This window comes from Diadema antillarum, unplaced genomic scaffold (assembly GCF_040938485.1).
Source record: "Diadema antillarum isolate AM-2024a unplaced genomic scaffold, OU_Dant_1.0 seq00000382_RagTag, whole genome shotgun sequence".
Lineage (NCBI taxonomy): Eukaryota > Metazoa > Echinodermata > Echinoidea > Diadematoida > Diadematidae > Diadema > Diadema antillarum.
Window position 1 is genome coordinate 1662030 of NW_027271380.1, and position 22595 is coordinate 1684624.

At 36.5% G+C, this 22595-nt stretch overlaps 1 protein-coding gene across 1 annotated transcript; it reads left to right on the forward strand.

Moving 5' to 3' along the window:
* The first annotated feature begins 943 nt into the window (after positions 1-943).
* Positions 944-4949, forward strand: LOC139731690 (uncharacterized). The gene is made up of 5 exons (XM_071642578.1): positions 944-1114; positions 1581-1709; positions 2520-2651; positions 3675-3868; positions 4486-4949. Exons 2-5 carry the CDS (start codon positions 1583-1585, stop codon positions 4744-4746), a joined length of 714 nt encoding a protein of 237 aa, XP_071498679.1. The 5' UTR covers positions 944-1114; positions 1581-1582; the 3' UTR covers positions 4747-4949.
* The last annotated feature ends 17646 nt before the right edge of the window (positions 4950-22595 follow it).

Below are 22595 nucleotides of genomic sequence, written 5' to 3' on the forward strand. Positions count from 1 at the left end.
ATGAACCACACAGCCCAGCCCAGACAACTTTTCGAAGGCCCACTTAAGGAACTTTCTACTACCGATGCCAAGAATGAATCAGTGCTTCATCGTGGTGACAAAGACGACAGCAGTGACGACAACGATGACTTGCCCCTAGCAGTATTGATCAAGCCAGGTATATACAGAAAAAAAACCCAGCTACGGTAAAGTGGTAGAGAGTAACGTGCTTGTAATTTCCCTCTTTTAAAAAAAAAAAAAAAATCATTGACAGATATTCAATTCCATTAACATCAGGGACAAGTTCATTATACTATTTTGACTGCATATTCTGAAGTTCTTCCAGAGCATAATTATGATAAAGGACTAGAGCTTGGTCAAACCTATCGAACTGCTTGTATTATGATTTGCTGGAAGAAAACATTCTAAAAATTGCCATTGTTTTCGAGTGATTTGTTGCATACTCTTTCAGGAAAGAACCACATAACCCAGCCCAGACAACATGGTAGTGACAAAGACGACAGTGGTGACGACGACGACGACTTGCCCCTAGCAGAATTGATTAAGCCAGGTATGGAAAGGAAAATTTGAAATAAAAATTAAAACACATTGCACTATACCAATTTGTAATTGCCTAGCTTAAATCTTCCATGGATGTTGATCACAACAAAGTGCAGGTCTGGATTTGAGTCATTCTGGTCAATGAAATATGATAAAAATGAACATAACCAACTACCGTAATGCTGACGAGCTGCCCTTGGCAGAATTGACTGAACAAAGTGTGTTTATATAAATATAAATTAGCACACACATAAATTTAAATGAACGTGAGAATTTATCTGCATTATTTAAAATACTTTTAGGGACAGGTTCATTATAGTATTCTACTGCGTATTCTAAAGTCTTCCTGAGCATAATTATGATAAAAGACTAGAGCTTGGTCAAACCTATCGAACTGCTTGTATTATGATTTGCTGGAAGAAAACATTCTAAAAATTGCCATTGTTTTCGAGTGATTTGTTGCATACTCTTTCAGGAAAGAACCACATAACCCAGCCCAGACAACATGGTAGTGACAAAGACGACAGTGGTGACGACGACGACGACTTGCCCCTAGCAGAATTGATTAAGCCAGGTATGGAAAGGAAAATTTGAAATAAAAATTAAAACACATTGCACTATACCAATTTGTAATTGCCTAGCTTAAATCTTCCATGGATGTTGATCACAACAAAGTGCAGGTCTGGATTTGAGTCATTCTGGTCAATGAAATATGATAAAAATGAACATAACCAACTACCGTAATGCTGACGAGCTGTCCTTGGCAGAATTGACTGAACAAAGTGTGTTTATATAGATATAAATTAGCACACACATAAATTTAAATGAGCGTGAGAATTTATCTGCATTATTTAAAATACTTTTAGGGACAGGTTCATTATAGTATTCTACTGCGTATTCTAAAGTCTTCCTGTGACATAATTATAATAGATAACAAATGACTAGCACTTGGTCAAACCTATCCAATTGCTTGTATTATAATATACTTAAGAGGAAACATGAACTAAATGCTAGAGTTTTCTGTAACATTTTTTTTAAAGGAATGGATGACATTAACCAGGCCACTGAGCCCATGCAACTTTCTGAAGACTCAATTGAGAAATCAGTGGGAACAGCCAATGACAAGGATGGTGGAGATAAGTCACCTCTACCAGAATTGACCCCAAAAGGTACTCAATTAAGATTAAGAAATGTTAACCAACATATAACTTGCGAATAGCCTGAATGAGAGATTAAGAGTGGATATACGATGTTCAGAAATTATTATTGACAGAAGCACAACCGTTTCACAAGCATATGCCAGAGTTCCGGGAATTAGATAAATGTAAATGGCTTGAATTCAACTTGTCATGCTGCTTGAATAGAAATTATATATCTATTTCATTTACAAATAGGCCTGTATGACAGTATATGTCTTGACAAGAAAATATAATTGACACAAGTTCGGGTAATTCATCTACAATTTTGTTAGATTCCATTTATGATGATCCATTCGATGTCAAATCTGCAAACCCTAGTGATATAAATGTGATTATTGTATGGAGTCTGGAAACTGAATTAAGGAGCAAGATAGCCAAGCAGACACGATAAAGAATTCATGTATACGTTCTTACAGTTGGAATAAATATCACATGGTTATGATATCACCAACAAAATATTGTTCACATTTTGAAAGACAATGAAAGGAAATAAGTGGCACATGTAATTTTTCGATGGCTACCCCTTTTGTCTGGGGAAAGGGGCTTTCACAATTGGTTGTGCGATCGCTATTGCCATTATTTCTTGATAGTATACTTTGTACAGGATCGCAAGCAATCGCAAGCGATCACATGACCGATTGCGAAAGCCCCTTAATTAGCAGCAGTGCGTATGATAACAAATTGCTAGCACTGTGAAACCTATCCAATTGCTTTTATCATAATTTGTTGAAAAGGAAACATGAACTAAATGCTAGAGTTTTCTGTAACATTTTTTTAAAGGAATGGACCACATTTACCAGGCCACTGAGCCCATGCAATTTTCTGGAGACTCTATTGAGGAAGCGGTGGGAACAGATACTAATGACGAGGATGGTGGAGATGAGTCATCTCTACCAGAATTGACCCCAAAAGGTACTCAATTAAGATTAAGAATTGTCAACCAACATATACTTTGCGAATAGCCTGAATGAAAGATCAATAGTGGATATATATGATAAGAAATTATTATTGGCAGAACGCACAGCCGTTTTATGGGCATGTGCCAGAGTTTATGGGAATTAGAGAAATGTAAATGGCTTGAATTTAACTGGTCAGGTTGCTTGAATAGAAATTATATATTATTGCATTTACAAATGGGACTGTATGACAGTATGTGTCTTAAAAGAAAACAAAATCGACACAAATTCGGGTAATTCATCTACAATTTTGTTAAATTCCATTTATGACCATCCATTCGATGTCAAGTCTGCAAACCCTAGTGAAATAAAATTATTATTGTATGCAGTCCGGAAACTGAATTAAGGAGCAGGATAGCAAAGCAGACACGATACAGAATTCATGTATACGTTCTTACAGTTAAATAAATATCACATGGTTATAATATCAACAACAAAATCTTATTAAAATTTTGGAAGTGAATTAATATGAATAAGTGGCATATGTCATTTTCCAGTGCTACCCCATTTTTCTTGGTAACGACGGTGGGGTATTATTTGTGTGAAATATAATTTTATGTATTACTTAAGCCATGAGTTGGTAACAGTTAGTTAAAACAATGTTGGCTGTCACATTCTACGTAATTACCTAATTCATGGTCATAAGGGAATATTGATTTGAAAGTGTAAGATAAAACAACATACAAGTCCTCTCTAACATATCGGGCGAAGAGGTTATAATTTCATTAGTGTGAAAACATGAAAATGAATCTGTTGTCGAAGACTTGAAGTAAGCCATCTCCAAAATGGAAATGAGCCACGCCCCCTTAAAACACAAGTGAGCAATAAGGCAACTGACATTTGATAATGTGTTTGGAATCATTCAAAGTAATTAGTTGTTTTACTAAAAAGAGGCATTTGATCAATTGAATGGAAATATAAATGAAAAGTTAAAGTGATTGGAATTCGGCAACGAGTGTTAACTTGTTTTCCATTTTAGGTACTTTCTTGGATATAAGTCAAGCATTTCCTGAGTCGTTGTATGAACTGCAACAGGGCCTACCTATGTTCTGTTGTAATAGAGGATGTACTCGTGAAGTTTACCAGGAATGTATGACATGTTGGAAGCTGATCTGCTATGAACATTTTGTCGCAAAGGATCCTTGCAGTTGTCACGATGGCAAAGCTTGGGAGGTAAGAGTTAGCACGTTAAGTCTAAGCTTTAATTTAAAAATATCAAAAAGAAACTAAATACTAACAGTTCACCAATAATTCCGCGTGAGGTTTCACATACTTGACATAGTAGACAGACCTTGACATACTATTGTTATTTTCATGAACTTCTCATAAAAAATATTGTCATGGTGACTTACAGTAAGCTTGGAGCTCGTTATTCAATATACACATGCATACATGAACTTGAATGTGATAAACATTGCCAGTCAATATTTATTCTAATTCTTCAGAGACTGTACCACAACATATGATTATTTCTAATGTTTCTATGTTGTAATCAAAATCAAACAAAAACTTAAGTCAATGGAAATGAACTAATATTTCTAATATTGATTTCTTCTTGCGAACAAACTAATGCAGATAGCATAAGAACTAAACAAGAAATCTTCAACACTTCGTTCACATGTAAACGGAAATAGTGTCGGAATTGAAACCAGATATGTTTTGATGCATTGTGTGTGACTCGTACTAATTATAGATAATTAAAATTGCGTTTAGTTCTTTATGAGAATTACATTTCTGTTTGATTCTGATATATATATATATATTATATATATATAATTATATATATGTAGGATGTTACAGACTTCGAGCGAGAGCGAAGCGACCGTGAGCAGCAAGATCCAGAGGTCTCACTTAACCATGCAGACTTCGAGCGAGAGCGAAGAGACCGTGAGCAGCAAGATCCGGAGGTCTCACTTAACCATGCAGACTTCGAGCGAGAGCGAAGCGACCGTGAGCAGCCAGACCCGGAGGTCTCACTTAACCTTGATGATGCTGAACAGCAGAAGGTAATACGGATTTTTTTCTTCTCTTTCAAATATAAATCAGTGTGACAACAAGCAATCACACAATTAAAGACATATCGTCCTTTTTGCAGATCAGCAGAAAACCATCCAAACATCTGTAAACCCTAGAGCATGGTGGGCAGGTTGTATATTCAAAATGTGAAATAGTTAAATCATGTAAAATTCAAATAATGCACGTAAACAGTGCATGAGAGATAGTCTTGCTCAGACACTTGGAAGTTTTGTTTCTTGAAATAACAGTTATCTGTGTGTAATTTAAATTACAAAACACATTATGAACATAATGTACATTATAGAAGACATTATTCAATATTTTGTAAAAAGTAATTAAAAAGGACTGTGTCAGAGACTAATATATTTTTTCGAGGTTCGAAAAAAATAAATTCAAATTATAACGGTAGTTTGTACTTCACAAATGAAGACCCTACAGGTCTAAAAACTACACAAAGGTTTTTGTAACAGTGTCTTCTTCATTATATACCTTATTGTTTTACACCAATTGTATACACAAATTCAATGCAAAAGAGACATAATGTCTTTAAGGCTCTCCTTATCAATAAGTCCTCTAAATCACAAACTTATTAAAACAATCATATCAATTGTGCTTGTGTACTAGCATTTTGCTTATTTCTCCTGATGGCATAACGGCAATTGACTAAGCTCCGAAATTTAGCCAGGCAGAACGATAGCAGCCTCTTCCCGTGTTTTGAATAAAAGCGATATTTTTTATTCTTAATTCATAGATTTGTGAATTTATAACATAGTTCCCTGAAGACAGCATGGGCTTTCAGTTAAAACTATTAACATGTCATCACAGGCACCTTCAAAGCTTTTGAAAGGCTAATGAAAACTTTGCTAAAAATTTAACCCCCTTTTTGTATTCTCTGTTTCTTTTTGTTTTACTGAGTCCAGTTAGATATTCAGATAATGCTCTTACGTTGGCTTCTTGTCTCCATATATCACTCGAAGGATGAAATATATGAGACGGAGCAAGATCAAGGTGACCGTGACTCCCTCGAGCATCAAGAGGGTCAGCATACCCAACATGAAGATAACATGCACGAGGTTCAAGACAGTCAGTCTGAGGTGATTATATGATATGAAAGGTGTCATGAATTATGATAATATGAGCAGTATTTCAACAACAAAAATCTCTGTCAAATCATTATCTACACTTAGTAACTGCTTATTTCGGAAAGTGTGATTGGCTCTTCATACACGGGTTATGTACTGTAGTTCAATTACAGACTTGCAATAGCTTACAATCAAGTCCATTGCAAACGCGCCAGAAATTTAGTTTCTAAATTCTAAATTCCAAAATTCGCTACAACTTGGGGCACACAAGGATCAGACTGGTTCCACTGTATGGAATAATCTCCTTTTAGTTAGATAAACTTTGCTCTTCATCAGAGTCCTTTAAAAGTAGTTTAAAACTCACTTCTTTAATGCTACCTTTTGATTACCCATGCCTTGTATTAATAATTTACTTTCTATCTTACTCTTCTATTTTCGCGTGGAGCATTCTACAGAGTGGATTTGCCGCATTACAAATCTCATCAATCATTATTATCATTATTACTTACTGTTGCAGAATTTTAGGGAAACTAATATGAGAACTGCCTCGTGCCGTTTTTTCGACCTCTAATTTACGTCTGTAAACTCGCTGTAAAACGCATACGTTTTTAGACGCTAAACGGTTCAGTGTAGGACAGTACCTTTGTATTCACGAAACATGGCCCATATCTAATATTGACTTTTCACTTGCATATTGACATGTTTCTGTGGATTATTTTTGAACCTTCAGTATATTCCCACTTTTTTACAATAAACTTATGAAACAAATTTCCTTTTTACATTCTGTGTGCTACTTGTAGCAAGGAGAAAGAAAGAGTTAATCATGTGTTATTTTCTATTTCAGAAACGTGGGAGGAAGAGAAAACGGAATCCAGAAGAATGGAAGAAAAGACAGCAGTCAAGAAAACGTAATCGGGGAGAGGAATATGTTGTACGTAATAAAACAATCCCTGCCAGAAAGATAGGAAAGAAGTGTAACACAAAATGTCCCCATAAGTGCTTCTCTAAGTTCTCTGATGAAGACAGGAAAACATTGTTCGAGGATTACTGGAAAACGGGCTCCTACACCCGTCAGCGAGATTTTATTCATCACCATATTTCTCGGTCCAAAGCAATACCTAGAAAAAAGAGAAAAAGTCAGAAGCGAGTGCGTCACATGTACAAATACCATCTCCCGCTCACATCACAAAGGGAACGAGTGTGCAAACATTTCTTTCTCAGTACTTTGGGAATTGGTTCCAAGCTTATTGAGTATACATTGAAGAAGTATGAAGGCCCGTTTGCACGAGAAGACAGGAGGGGAAAGTTACCGTCAGTGAACAAAACTTCAGAAGAAGATGTTAAAAAAGTATGTGAACACATTGATTCATTTCCTGTTGTTGAATCACATTACTGTCGTGCGTCTTCAAAAAGGAAATATCTGGACCCTTCTTTAAGCGTTTCCAAGATGTACGCAATGTACGAATCGTCTGTATCGAAACCAGTTTCCTTCGCAGTGTATAGAAACATTTTCAATTCCCAATATAATTTGGGATTTCATCATCCGAAGAAAGATGAATGTAACACATGTGCTTCATTCAATAATTCAACTCCGGAAGAAAGGGAAGTTAAAGAGCAGAACTACAAGAAACACATTGCTGAAAAGGAAAGTGCAAGAGAAGAGAAACAAAGAGACAAGGAACGAGCAAAGATCGATCCAATCTTTAGCTCCTTTACTTTTGATCTTCAACAGGTCTTGACTACACCCTATGGCCAGACATCTTCGTTCTATTACAAGCGGAAAATGTCTACGTATAATTTCACTGTATACAACCAGGCTACTGCATGTGGAAATTGCTTTGTCTGGCATGAGACTACAGCGAAGCGGGGAGCATGTGAGATTGGCTCATGCCTCTTAAAGTTCATGCAGTCACTTGATCCTGATACCACACACATAAGTTTCTTTTCTGACTGCTGTGGAGGCCAAAATCGGAACAGAATTATAGCTTGCACTTTGCTATATGCAGTTCTGCACACTAATGTTGCCATCATTGACCATAAATTCTTGATCAGCGGACATACTCAAATGGAATGTGACGCGATGCATTCCTGCATCGAAAGGAACAAAAGGGGAGTGACAATCCATCACCCCGACCAGTGGATACCAGTTATTCAAACAGCAAGGAACAGGAATCGGTATGAAGTTACCCACATGACGAAAGAGGACTTCCTTGATCTGCGTCAGTTGACAACACCCTGTGTGAAGTACATGAAGAAAGACAGGGCTGGCAATCCCGTCAACTGGTTGAAAATTCGTCAGATCCGCGTACAGAGGACAGACCCCTCTGTCATCAAAATAAAGTATGATTTCAACGAAGACTTCGTAGAAGTTCGCGTCTCGGGCTCAAGTCGAAGAAATGACATGCGTTTGCCTCTGTTGTACAAGCAACATCTCGCCCTCTCAAGGGAAAAGAAGCAAGATTTGCTTAGTTTGTGCAAGGACAACATTATCCCATCGATGTATCACAGCTACTATGAAAACCTCACGACAGAGGTACAACAGTCTCAGAGTGATGAATCCGAGGAGGAGGAAAATGATGGACACATGCATCAAACATCCGAACAGTGAATCATATTGTAGGCCTACTGTTGTGGCTTGAACACAGACGACAGTACAAATACATATACAGCTGTAGTACTCTTGTGCATCGTTTGAATTCTACACATCTTGCGACTTTGACATTTCACAGACATGATCCAAATACTAGTATCATTAGTTGTATAGAGTGTTTGGTGTATTTAGGGAAGTCTGCAAAAGGACTTTCTAACTTTAAGGCGGAGATACACATACAGTATATAACATGAGCCAACCTGATGTCTGCATTAGAGCCTATTAGCATATGGAATGGAACTTTAGATTTCATACTGCCTTACTTTGGTAAAAGGAATCAAGAGACATACCATCCAAATTTGAGTAATTGACGTTTTTATATTACACCTAATGTGCTCTTCTTCCAAGTCAAATTTAATGCACAAACACTCACCTTGCTCAGAGATATAATAGGTTATACATTGTGATATTCCATTGATGCCCTTGCAAATTTGAGACACATTTTGGTCATTACAAGGAGTATCACTTTTGTCGCTTACTTCGTTTTGCCCAACTAGGGCACCACATTGAAGGGAGAATGCAATGACTTGGACTTGGACATTACTTAGATTGAACACGTAGGCCTGTACTTAGAAAATACAGTAAGTATGTACACATTTTTGGATGAATTAAAATGTATTCTAGGAATTCTGTTTTTCCATTGGTAATTCGAAATATTCAAAATTAAGTGCAAATAAGGACACTAACAATAATTACAGAAATACCTGGTATAATGTGTGCTTGTGTGACAATTGTATCATAATAAATTACAAAACGAATTGAATCGAATCTGCAAATCCTCAAACCTTGGGAAATTTGAATACATGTCTTCTTGTATTTCAAAATATTCCGATGAACTTGATGAGATTTGGGGTTTTTCGCCCAAAGTGAAGAAAATTTATGCTTAATTTACACCATTATCTTTATTTTTTGAAATGTAAGTATTGGAAGAATGTGACATGCCCTGCAAAATTACAAATGTGTTGTTTGAAAATTGATTTCTAAGTTGCAATTTGAAATGCCACGATTTCACTTTCTTAGACTACTTTCACAACATAACTAATAATTGTGATTAGCATTTTGATATTCTGCGATGCAATGACAGCAAGGAGAGCATGAATTCATATTAATGTAAATAAAGGCAAGAACAGTAAAAAAATGTCAACAAGTTTTGAAAAAGTATCATAGTTAGAGACGCGAGTATATACCTGGCAGAATGTCATCACAAGTCCTGCATAGATGCAACACTGTGTATTATTCGAAATGTATTAATCTAATTGTCGATTTCACTTTCGTAACTATATCTGCACAGCATGAACAAGAAAGTGAATAATATTTTGATATTTAGCATTGTTTCATATTTATGCCTCCGCCAACGAAGTGGCCGCAGGCGTTATGTTTTCGGGTCGTCCATCCGTGCGTATGTCCGTCCCATTTTGTTTTTTTCAATATCTCAAGAACCGTGATGGTTTGACATCAAACTTAGTATGAGGGTATATGGGGGGGGGGGGGGAATAATACTTTGGTTCGATTTTGGGGTCATTGGGTTAAAGGTCAAAGGTCACAGAGGTCATTTTGTGGAAAAATGAGGTAACTTTGAGAAAATAAATAAAATGAATTTAATTGTATTAACTGCCTTAAAGATGGTTCGTTCCTTGAATAGCTATGCAACATCGTAAGTTGATTAAAATGTAATTTTAGACAATCTGAAGCTTTCACGTTTGGAATCTTGATGTATACACGCAAAACATTATGCCGTTAAATTTCAAACGACCTTTTTTCATACCTCGAAACAAATATTAGTCTGTATTACAGTCCCTATTTGTAATTATGTAATGATGTGTGAAGTCCTTATTTTTACCATATTATTACAATATTTTCCAAAATATCTTCTACAATAATGAATAATATGTTCAACATTTGTTTTTTTTTTCAAATTATACACAGAAACCTATTATTTCAACAAATAAACATGTCAATTGTCTGAGCAAGAACTATCAATCATGTATTGTTTATGTGTATTATTTGAATTTCGCGTGACTTATCGACTTCAAATTTTGAATATATAGCTTAAAAGTGTCATGTCAGGTAGACCGATGCCGCAATTTAAATGTTAATTGGCTGTATATATATATATATATATATATATATATATAATAAACTCATTTGAACATACATGGTGTTTGATTTGATTTCATTGTTGGTATTTCATTGGTCAGCTACATTAGACCATTAAAGCACAAAGATAGCTTTGATAAATCTGAAAACCTTTGAAAAATACTTCTCAAAAAAAATTGTAGTATTAATTTTGATCATGATCATTGTGCCAAGTCATTGAGCAGTAGTAATTGCTCTAAATTTCTTCATTAATTTCTAAATAATTTATGTGAGTTATTTAAGAATGGTCTCGAGGGCATTCGAATGAATACATGCACATTATCAGCTATAGTTTACAAGGTGTAACTATGAATAAATCGTTAGTCTAATATTTGTTCAAAGCGTGAAAATTATTTAGAAACACTTGCGAGAATGTCTTAAGATATAAAGAGCAAGTTCTATTTTATTTTCTGTTTTTCATTCCCAAAAGTATCTCTGTGCTTAGTATCAGACCACATTTAAAATTTTCTCGTACAATATACATGTATTATCTATGCGTAACTCTTGATTATTTTTTCTTTAAAAATTATGAATTATGTACCAAATGAAATAACCAATGCTGCAAAATATTATCCCCTTTTGTCACGGGCAAAATATGTTGAAATAGCTTGCAGGAATTATCTAAAGGCAAAATAAGCTGCAAATCCTTAAATTGGCAACATAATTCTATACACTGTTGTAGGTGCAAATTGGCAACTTTTTCGATTGGAAAGGATTGCCACATGTTTTTATGCCATATTGTATACACAAAGCATACATTTTCATAGAATTGACTTAGAAATGAAGAAATTTATGTTGCTAATTTTAATACTAAAAAGCGATTGATGTCCTCTTAGGAATGTGGTCTGGTATGCATGGGGTTAATGCATTTCTCACAAATACAATATATTGAATCCTATAATTTAGAATTTTCCAGTAATAAAATGGGGATAAGGCCCCACTACAGTATATAAAAGACACGACTGATAAAGCCTAGCAGTTACGTTAAAATCACTATTGGGTACAGACAAACTTAATGCACACATGTTATGGAGTGACAGTACCCTTTCAACACCGTCAGTTCGTGCGATGTTAAATGGCAAGAAGGGGTTATCGACGCGCGCTTTAGCGTTAACCCCTTTTTGCCATTCAAAAGCACGCGAAGATATGGCTGTATTAAGGTTACTAATGGAAAAATTGTAATTACTCAAAGATTTAATGAGGATTATCGCTGAAAGTACTCTTGTAAAGTAATTAATCGTTAATCTACACTATATATAAGAAATGAAGGAATCAACCTTGATTAAACCCAATTTTGAAGCCAAAAAACCTTTAAAGTCGATTATCTCGAAAACTTTTTTCGCGCAGCCCCGCGTAGCTCGGATGCGTTAACCCCTTTTTCCATTGAGGCGACGATTTGACTTTAAAGTACCTTGTGCACTATTTTGCCTACAGGTGTTGCGAAAAGGTCTGATGTTGATAGAGATTATGATATTTATCGAGAGAGAGAGAGAGAGAGAGGGGGAGAGAGAAACAGAGACTGTGTGATTGAATAGTTTCCATTTTTTGAATAATAAGAGATCATATCAGCTGGCATTATGATTATGATTTATTTGTCATGACAACGACCAAGATCTGAGTATATACTTAATTTCAACCCTGGATAATGTGTGGATGTGGAAAAGCTTTAATTAAGCACTTAATCTGCAAGCCATTAGCACTGCAGTTTTTACTCTGTGTCATTAAGCTCTGATCACATGCAGCTTAACTTGGAAACATTTACATATGGACCCTTACCCATATAACCCTACTGGGCATTTTTCCGCCAGTGATCCAAATACGCAGACCAACGAAGACAGAAGAAATTACTGTATCTTACATAAATCAATTAAATTTACATAATCAAGTACAATCATGCAGGTAAGTGATTTAGTAACATTTATATTTGGAATCAGCACCCCAAATTTAACAACTGTGCAAATTTTCATTGTTCCACAAATGAAAACTCGCTCTGAAAGAACGAAATTGCTATGTTCTGCATAAATTAATCTAATTTGCATAATCAAGCACTGATACCAAGTTAACATGATGGCTGATGATTTTTCATCAATCATAAATGAAGTCAGCACCCAAGATAACTCCACTGTATGAATTTTCATTGGTCCAAACGCGTGATACCACGATGAAATAAAAATAATAGGAATTTTGCATAGAATAAATGAAATTTGCATGATTAAGCATTATTATAACAAGGCAATCGCCAAATTGTGTCTCGCCCATTCGCGTACAAGGAATTAATATTTTTTATAACTCCCAGAAGTTAATCGACCTGCTTATGACCTTTGACCTTGTGATGACCTTCAACACCCTAAGGGACATTTACCATCCAAGTTTGGTCACAAACGGACAAAGGGATCAAAAGTAATGAGCCATAATCGAAACGTGCCATAAAAACTTAACATTGGGCCCTAAAAATTTGTTGACCCCTTTCTGTGACCTTTGACCTCGTGATGACCTTTAACTCCCCAAGGGACATCTACCGTCCAAGTTTGGTCACAAACGGACATAGGGATCAAAAGTTATGAGCCACAATCAAAACGCGCCCTAAAAACATAACATTGGGCCCTAAAAGTTTGTTGACCCCTGTCTGTGACCTTTGACCTTGTGACGACCTTCACCTCCCCAAGGGACATCTTCCATCCAAGTTTGGTCACCAACGAACAAAGGGATCAAAAGTTATGAGCCATAAACGAAATGCTCCCTAAAAACTTAACATTAATTGGGCCCTAAAAGTTCGTTGCCCCTGTCTGTAACCTTTGACCTTGTGGTTACCTTCAATTTCCCAAGAGACATCTACCATCACCCAAGTTTGATTGCCATTGTAGCAACATGTGCTGAGTTACGTGTGATAAGAGAGTCTTGCAAGTAAACTTTAATGTATGACCTCAAATGACCTTTGACCTTATCCTGTGACCTCCAACGGCACCATAACATGAAGGTACCCCCAGTGCATCTATGACCCAAGTTAGGTTGTAATCCAAGCAACTTATGTGAAGTTATTTGTCCAAAGAGAGTCTTGCAGGTAAACTTTAACATAGAAAAGAGAGTCTTGCACATACTCTTTAATATATGACCTCAAATGACCTTTGACATCATCACATGACCTCTGACAACACCATAACATGAAGATACCCCTAGTGCTTCTATCACCCAAGTGTGGCTGCCATTGCTGTAACAGTTGCCAAGTTATGCATCATAAGAGAGTCTTGCAGGTAAACTTTAACATTTGCGACGGACGACGGACGGACGACGGACGGACGCCATTTGGATCCCTTAGTCTCGCCTTCACCTCCGGTGGGCGACACAAAAAGGGCACACATTTCTGACTAAATGACATTCATATATGGACTCAGCACACAGAAATTATTCCACTATGCTAATTTTCAGTGATCCAAATACAGACCCACCAAAATATCAAATTTTTGCATAAATTTGCATAATTAGGCACTAATATCATAAGAACGTGCATGTTGCTGACTTGGCAACATTGATATTTGGATTCAGCACCCAAAATTACTCTAATAAAACATATTTTCAGGTGGAGCCTAAATACGGACTACGAAACTAAAAAACTAGGCTGATTTTTCCATGTCATCCCATGGTCTAGTTCAGATGGTGATCCTTAGCTGACTTCAAGGATAAGCTCGTCGTAAAAAGGGACATTCCAGACGATTTTCATAATTTCACATCATGTAGTACATAAATCGACAACTCCATGTATAGATTTGTGGAATTTATTGTGGTTCTTGAGCAGAGAAGCAATACTTTGAACAACTTTAAACAAATTACACTGAACAAGGATGATGACATGGGGTTCACATATTTCAGAAATGTAGCAGTGTAATTCCATTGCAATACCGCTTGCTTGCGAGTTCACCTGTGTATAATCTATGTATGCCTTCTTCTTTTGTTCTGCTTCCTTGAGCCCCAACTCATGCACTCTTATGGTGACTCTGCCATGTCATCATCCTTGTTCATTGCAATTTGTTCTAAATTTTGAAAATACGCTTATTCTTCATCAAAATTATCACAAATTCAGAAACTATGTCCTCAGTATAACTAATTTATAGCTGTTCAAATGTACAAATCTGAAAATCATCCGGAGGTCTCCTTTAAGTATGGGGCACCAAGTGTCGCGTGGTCTCTTTCGTCACGAAATAGGTCATTTCGTAGCGAAATTATAATTTCATCGACGGAATTGTCTTTCTGTTGACGAAATGACCGATTACGCGACGGAAGACACCATGCGACACTTGGCGCCCCATAGGTAAGTACTATATAGCTTATCCTCAAAGATAATGATCACCGTCTGAACGTAACTATAGTTGTCTTTCTGTGTGGTCGTGATTTGGCGGGAATTTTCCAGAGTTTTCAGAGAAAGTTTTGCTCGCTCCTGGCTGGCTGAATTACAACGAATAGATTAGCTTCAGGAAAGACATGGTAGTTCTTTTTATATATATATTAAAGGGATCGTATAGTTTTGGTTGATACCTAAGCTCAGGTTCCAAACATTTTGGGGTGAAATAATGAGAAACCTCTTATAAAAAATGAAAGAGCATGTTATTCCATGAGGTATTCAACGTTTATCTGATGAAAATTGGTTTTGAAATGGCTAAGATACCCAAAACAGAGCAATCCTAATAAAAAGTGGGACCCAACTTTTATTACGATCGCTTTGTTTTACTTTGTTTTTGGATGTCTCAGCCATTCCAAAACCGATTTTCATCAAATAAACTTTGACCACGCGCGTTACGGGCTGAGAATATGTCCCCTGAAATCAGGATCTGTAAATCTCAGATTTACATGCCAAGGTCGAAGGTGAATAATTGATGTCAATGATATGTGTCTGGACTGTATTTTATCTACTTATCGGCGACGATTTGAGGACATTATATGCTACTTTGTGGTGTCATCTCTGGTGTGTGCCTGGAACTCATATCCGTGAACTGGTGCATCAGTCCCATCCATGGCAGCTGGTGTAAGAACCAACAGATACAAAGGTAACCCAGGAACTAAAACTTTCAAGTACAAATTACCGAAAGGTATTACAAATGACAGTATCTTGTATGCCCTTGTCCTCATAAAAACTGCTCACAAAATTGTGCCTGAAGGGCTGAATGGAACTGATTTCTATCTTGGGGAACTAACTCAAGTGTACCCCAACCTGAACATTAAAATTTGCCGCCATTTTGTCATATCGAGGGTCTCAATTCAAGCGACACCAATGACGATCCTAACACATCGACCCTTCACAATGACTCTATTGAGAATGATCCCGAGGAGAACGCAGTCAATCAAAGCGAGGACAATGGCGCTCCGCGGAATCAATGTCAGCTGTGAGATCTTCAGTGTGACTCCAATGAACGGATTTGTATGCGCTGCAGGTGCATCAATCAACGGGTAGACCAGCTTTCAATGGACCTGAAGAAAGTCCAACATGCCGTGGAAGCTCTACTTGACACCCCACGTAGTGATGCATCTACTACAACATCTCATCTCCCCCATTCATCCCCAGGCAGATCGAACACGCGGCAAACATCATCATCTTCACTCCACCCGCCAACTAGAACTCGGCCTCAGCATCCTCATCCAGTGTCCGGACATCATCCACAATTACCCAACAACAACAACTATCTCAACCAGCAACAACCAGTTCCATCCCATCAATACCAACAGGGAGGTGAGACAAATTCCTCTCACCTCCCTGATACCAACCTCCGAATCTTCCCACACATCAGACACACCCACTTGCTCTACAAAGAGGTGCCAGCGAACAACCCCATTTCGGTCGACCTCTCAACCAACCAACGAGAATGGCGACATCACCAATTCCACCACACATGGTCTTCAATGAACCACATCGACATCTCGACATCTGCGATACATGCCAAGCTATGCTTCCGTATTGCAAGCCCCACCCCAGATTCGCGGTGAGTCCCCATTGATGCCAAACTTTGGTTCGCCATTGAGTCACGGGAGCCTATACTACCTCCTAGGGTGTGAAAAGTGCGGTGAACCAAATCATCGTGCCTTGTCATGCAGACACACCTATCAGCTGCAATGTAGGACATGTGCAAACTACGGCCATAAGGAAAAGTTCTGCCAATTCTAGGTCCTTGGCCAAGAAGAGAGAGCCACTGAAGATAACGCTGACTCTGTACGCATCCCCACTCAGGTATTAGAACAGAAAACAATTAATCTCAGTGATAATAATGACGATTACATTGATGAGTATAGTAAATGTTACCTTAATTTATCAAATTGTAAGGGGTTAAAACTTGGTCATATAAATGTACGAAGTTTGTTTGATAAACTGGATGAAGTCCGATTTATGTTATCCAAAATTAAGTTTGATATTTTATGTATATCTGAAACATTGCTGCATGAAAGAATTCAAGATAATTTAATTCAAATCCCTGATTTTACGGTAATAAGACAAGATAGACGAAATAATCGGCGCGGAGGAGGAGTATGTATGTACATCCATACTTCGCTAACTTTTATGAAACGTGATGAGCTCTGTAATGATGTTCTTGAGGCTGTTTGGATTGAGTTACCACGGACAAAGTTTAACAAGTTGATTGTTGGTTGTCTTTATAGACCCCCAAATGCTGATAGTTTGTATATGGATATTCTATTTGATACTTTAGAAAGAATTATGACGGAAGATAAAGAACTTATAATCCTAGGGGATATGAATTATGATTATAAAAGAAATGATGTAATAAGTGATACCAGTAATCAAGTTAATGATATTGAGAATTTATTTATGATGACCCAACTTGTGAGTGAACCAACTAGGGTTACTGAAACCAGTTTGTAAATGCCTTGATCATGTATTGACTTCTATACCTGAATATCATGATTTTTGTGGAGTCGCAAAGATCTCCGTCAGTGACCATTATCTGATTTATACGTGTATGGTATTTCATAAGAAAGAGTATGGACATAATTTGATACATTTTCGTGATTATAGTAAGTCTGATTCTACTCATTTTATTGATGATTTAGAAAAGTGTAATATATTTCATTCAGAAAATGATATGGACGATAACATGGAAATGAAATGGAATAGATGGAAATCTACATTCATGGACATATGTGATAAGCATGCTCCGATTCAACAATGTAAGTTGAAACGAAGACATAATCCATGGATGACACCAGACATTATCAAGTTGATCTATGGAAAAGATTTTTTGAAAAAAAAAAAGTCTGTTTCTGTCAAAGCTTCAGAAGTCTTGTCAGAATATCGGAAAGTCAGAAATAAGTTATCTGAAGAAATTAGATTGAGTAAGAAACTGTATTTAGATAATGTCACTCGAAAGTATGGTAAAAATAGTAAAGTATTATGGAAGGAATTGAATAGAATTCGGGGTGACAATAAGCATATGTCTATTATACCTGGTGAACGTGATGGTGATGTTTTTTGTTAATGTTGGTGAAACAATATCTAGATTTTTTTAAAGACGAAGCTTTTAAATGGTATCACCCGCAGTGTATTCATTCTTTTCAATTCAATAGTATCGACTCAAATAGAATCTTTACATTACTATCGAATCTACCAACAGATAGTAGTATTGATGTGTTAGAAATGGATGCAAAACTATTGCAGGTTGCTGCACCAGTGATTTATACCTCTCTTTGTAGTTTGTTCAATGAAAGCTTGACAACTGGTCAAGTACCAGTAGAATGGAAGAAAGCAAGAACTACACCTGTTTACAAAGGCAAGGGTTCGAAGAATGACCCTACCAATTATCGGCCAATCTCTGTAGTTTGCCATATATCTAAACTCTTGGAAAAAGAGGTCCAAAAACAGTTTCTGAAATATCTCCAGAGCAACGATTTAATCAATATTGATCAATTCGCTTTCATTCCCGAACATTCAACGCAAACTTGTTTGCATCGTGTTGTGGATGACTGGTACGAAGCGTTTAACAACAATGAATGTGTAGTAGCCTGTTTTCTTGATATATCTAAATGTTTTGATAGTATTGATATGAATATTTTGTTTACCAAGCTTAAATGGTACGGAGTTCAGGAATATGAGTATAAATGGTTCTCCAGTTATTTACATGATCGAAGTCAAGCTGTCCGGGCGCATGGGTCTTTGTCAAAGTTCCGTGATATTAGAGTGGGTGTGCCCCAGGGTAGTATACTAAGACCCCTTTTATTTTTGTTATTTATGAATGATATAACTCAGTGTCTTAGATTTTCACTATGCAATATATATGCGGATGATGTGGTTATATATACCACCAGTAGGTATGTTGATGAAGCATCCTCACGTCTGCAGTCAGATCTGAATGATTTATATCTTTGGTATACTAGGAATAAGTTAAAGATCAACGTTGATAAAACCAAAGTGATGGTTTTGAGTATTTCCAAAAAATATGATCTGAATATTTGTATTAATGCTGAACGTATTGAGCAAGATCACAGTATTAGGTACTTAGGTATTGAAATTGATGATAAGTTATTATGAAATAATCATGTACGACAGTTAACGAAGCAGCTAGGTTGTAAAATTTATTTACTACAGAAAATGCGTAAGTTTGTCAATCAAAATGTGTTGAATTTTCTGTATCTCACTCTAATACAACCTTGCATAGATTATGCTTCTTCTGTGTGGGGCCATTGCTCTTCTAAATCACTGGATAATTTGTTACGTCTGCAAAAGAGAGCAGCAAGAGTGGTGAAAAGTAATTATGATTATGTTAATAGTCATGGTGTTGATCTTATCAAAGAATTTAAATGGAAATCATTTGAGCAACGACGAGATTATTTCTTGGCAACATTAATGTACAAATGTGTATATGGTTTAGCCCCCACTCGTATGGTTAATGAAATAGAAATGGTCTGTGACAGGCATTCTCATAACACTTGTTCAGCCGACTCACTCAATGTGGTCATTCCAAAACCAAATCTTGCATGTTTTCGCTTCTCAAGAGCACAAGTATGGAATTCACTACCAGACATTTTACAAAATGCCCGGACTGTTCAGAATTTTAAGCGTGTATATAAGCAGTTATATTTTTTGTAATATGTACATGTTGTTGTGACCATCTCAGCTGCAGAAAATCTTTCCTGTCGTTTTTATTCTAGTTATTGAAAATTATTTATCTTTGGGCTTTTTTTTTGTAACCTCTTTTCTGCGAGAGACAGCGAGGGAACATTATCATATCTCTTATATGCTTGTTAATATTATGATTATTCTTTGGTGTGTGTGTGTGTGTGTGTGTGTGTGTGTGGTGTATGTGTGTGTGCGCGCGTGTATGTGTATGTAAGTGTGTGTGTGTGTGCGCGCGCGTGTGAGTATGTGTGTGTGTGTGTATGTGTGTGTATGTGTGTGCGTGAGTGTGTATGTGTATGTGTATGTGTGTATGTGAGTGTGTGTGTGAGTGAGAGATTGGGTGGATATGAGTATTCTACTGTCATGTGCTCCCTTTGAAAAGAGTGACATCTATGCCGGCATTTATGCCAATATGAATTCTAATGCTTAGTCCAGATTTGTTTTTCTTTGTCTTTCTCTGCTGTCTTCTCGCCAAAGGAGTTGCAAAGCGAATTTTATAACATGAATTTTATATTGTTAATAATTAACTATTCATCTGATTTGATATTTCAATTACTGCAGCTGATTTGGATTTTATACTGATGACAATTCATTGTAATGACTGAATTTTTGTTTGTATTTTTATGTTTTATCTCAGGACCTTGATGAAAAACAGCTCATGCTGATCAAGCTATCCTGAATAAATATGTTTCAATGAAATAAAATAAAAATAAAATTCCTCTAAGAATGGTATGCTCTGTACTATTTTACAAGTGGTTTCTGAAAATCTTGCATAAAGTTAAAAGCCATCCTTACCTCTACCAATACTATACCATCCCTTTAAAGTATCGATTCTGTAGCTAGTGCTGTGCTTCTGTTTTTGTAAAATTTCACTAAATGCTTTATCGTTTGCTTGGCTTTTGTTTCGCTTTTCCATTCAATAGGCTTCACACTATCTTAACGTATAAAAGAAAAAAAATTCCTGGGCCCCATTTCATAAAAGATGTTATGCCGTCAACTCTTGCTGGAATGGCAACTTCCCATAACAACAACCAATCAGGAATCTTGATTCTTGTTGCCATGTCACAATTGCCATTCCAGCTGCAAGAGTTGCTATCGTATCAACTTTTTATGAAATGGGGCCCTGACCTCTTTGGCATCCATTCCGGTTCCACAGGGGCAGTCAAGTATTCGTGATCCGCTGTCTGGTAGTAGTTCCAGCAGTTTTTCGGCTCCAACCCGTGGGCCGGTGTACCCAGCCTGGCAAAGGTCCTATAAATAGGTAAATATTCATTCATTCATTCATTCTTTTATTTCATTTCATAATATTTTGATATATTTCATATATTTCAAAATATGACAATAAATGGAAGACAGACCTTGCGGAAATCTCTCTCTCTCTCTCTCTCTCTTTCTTTCTTTTTGTTTTTCTCGTATAATCTTATGGTAACAAAGATGACCTCGAAAATTCTCGATAGAGGAGTAATAATGGGAGTAGTTTCGGCATTGATAGTAACGATAGTACTATAAGGTCAGGTAACTTACCTGACCTTTAAATTCATGAAATTCTTCCGTCGAGATGTTTTCATTGCAACTGATTGACAAATTGCCCTACATCGACGTAAATAAGCACTGAATTGATCAGTGTTTTAGTAGTAGCCATGATAAAAAATCCTGCTCGAGTATGTACGCCCATGATTTTTTATCATGGCTACTACTAAAACACTGATCAATTCAGTGCTTATTTACGTCGATGTAGGGCAATTTGTCAATCAGTTGCAATTACCTGACCTTATAGTACTATCGGTACGAGTACTTTGAAAAGGTCGAAGAACTCATAGTAAAACATAGCATTAGGCCATATCATACGGTACTACAGTGAAATCCCGTTATAACCAGAAAGAAGTCATTGGTCCCTCAAATTTTCTTTCGTTTATAGCAAGATTTCGTTATAACAGAACAAATAAACAATTAAAAAAACAAAAACAAAGAGCGGATAATGTCACGGCCTGAATTTTTACTTCATTGTAACGGGAATTTTGCTATAAGCGGAATTTTGCCATAACCGTGTTCGTTATAAAGGTAGTGCACTGTATACCAACGCAGTCTTACAGAAAGTCACAAATAGATGCGCAGAATAAAAAAAAAAAGGTTTAATATCTAACACTGAATTATTCATGTTTACACTGTATTATTCCTTTGTTTATCACCTGATTACTTTGTCGTTTGTGCGTGTATGTTATATTAAAAGTCGTTGACATCTATTTTGAAATAAATGCGGAAAAGCATCTGTAAACAAGGCTAAACCTAACAAACTTGTACAACTTGTTTATTATGCCAAAAATGGCTTCATGTACTGCTGGCTTAACATAAATGTCACTCAGGTACCAATTCATGTTCTCTCTTGCCACTCTATAGCCTGAATTATAACGAGAGAACGCAGTCACCAAGTCCATTTGTCACTGAAGATCCATACCAGCAACGATTACACTGCTTCTCGTGTTAAATTGACACCAGACATGCCAGATGGTCGGTTTGTGCAGCGTGTGTGTCAGTGCTTAATTTCCATCCATTCTCGTATTTGTTTTCTACTGCATTTATATCGCCCATCCTCTTGCACAAAACTTGTACAACTAATATTCTCCCCCCAAACTGTCACAGTTACGTCTCTATTTACCAAAAGAAACCTTAATTACTCTGTATAATGCCATAGTTATGCCTCATTTAATGTACTGTAATGTAGCTTGGGGAAATACTTATAAGACTCATATAGATAAGTTGATTGTTCTTCAGAAAAAAGCTGTAAGGTATATTACAAATTCAAACTTTAGAAGTCCAAGTTTGCCATTGTTTATTCAACTTCATATTTTGCCATTTGAAAAATTAGTTATCTTGAGTTGCTTGATTTTTATGTTTAAGACACAA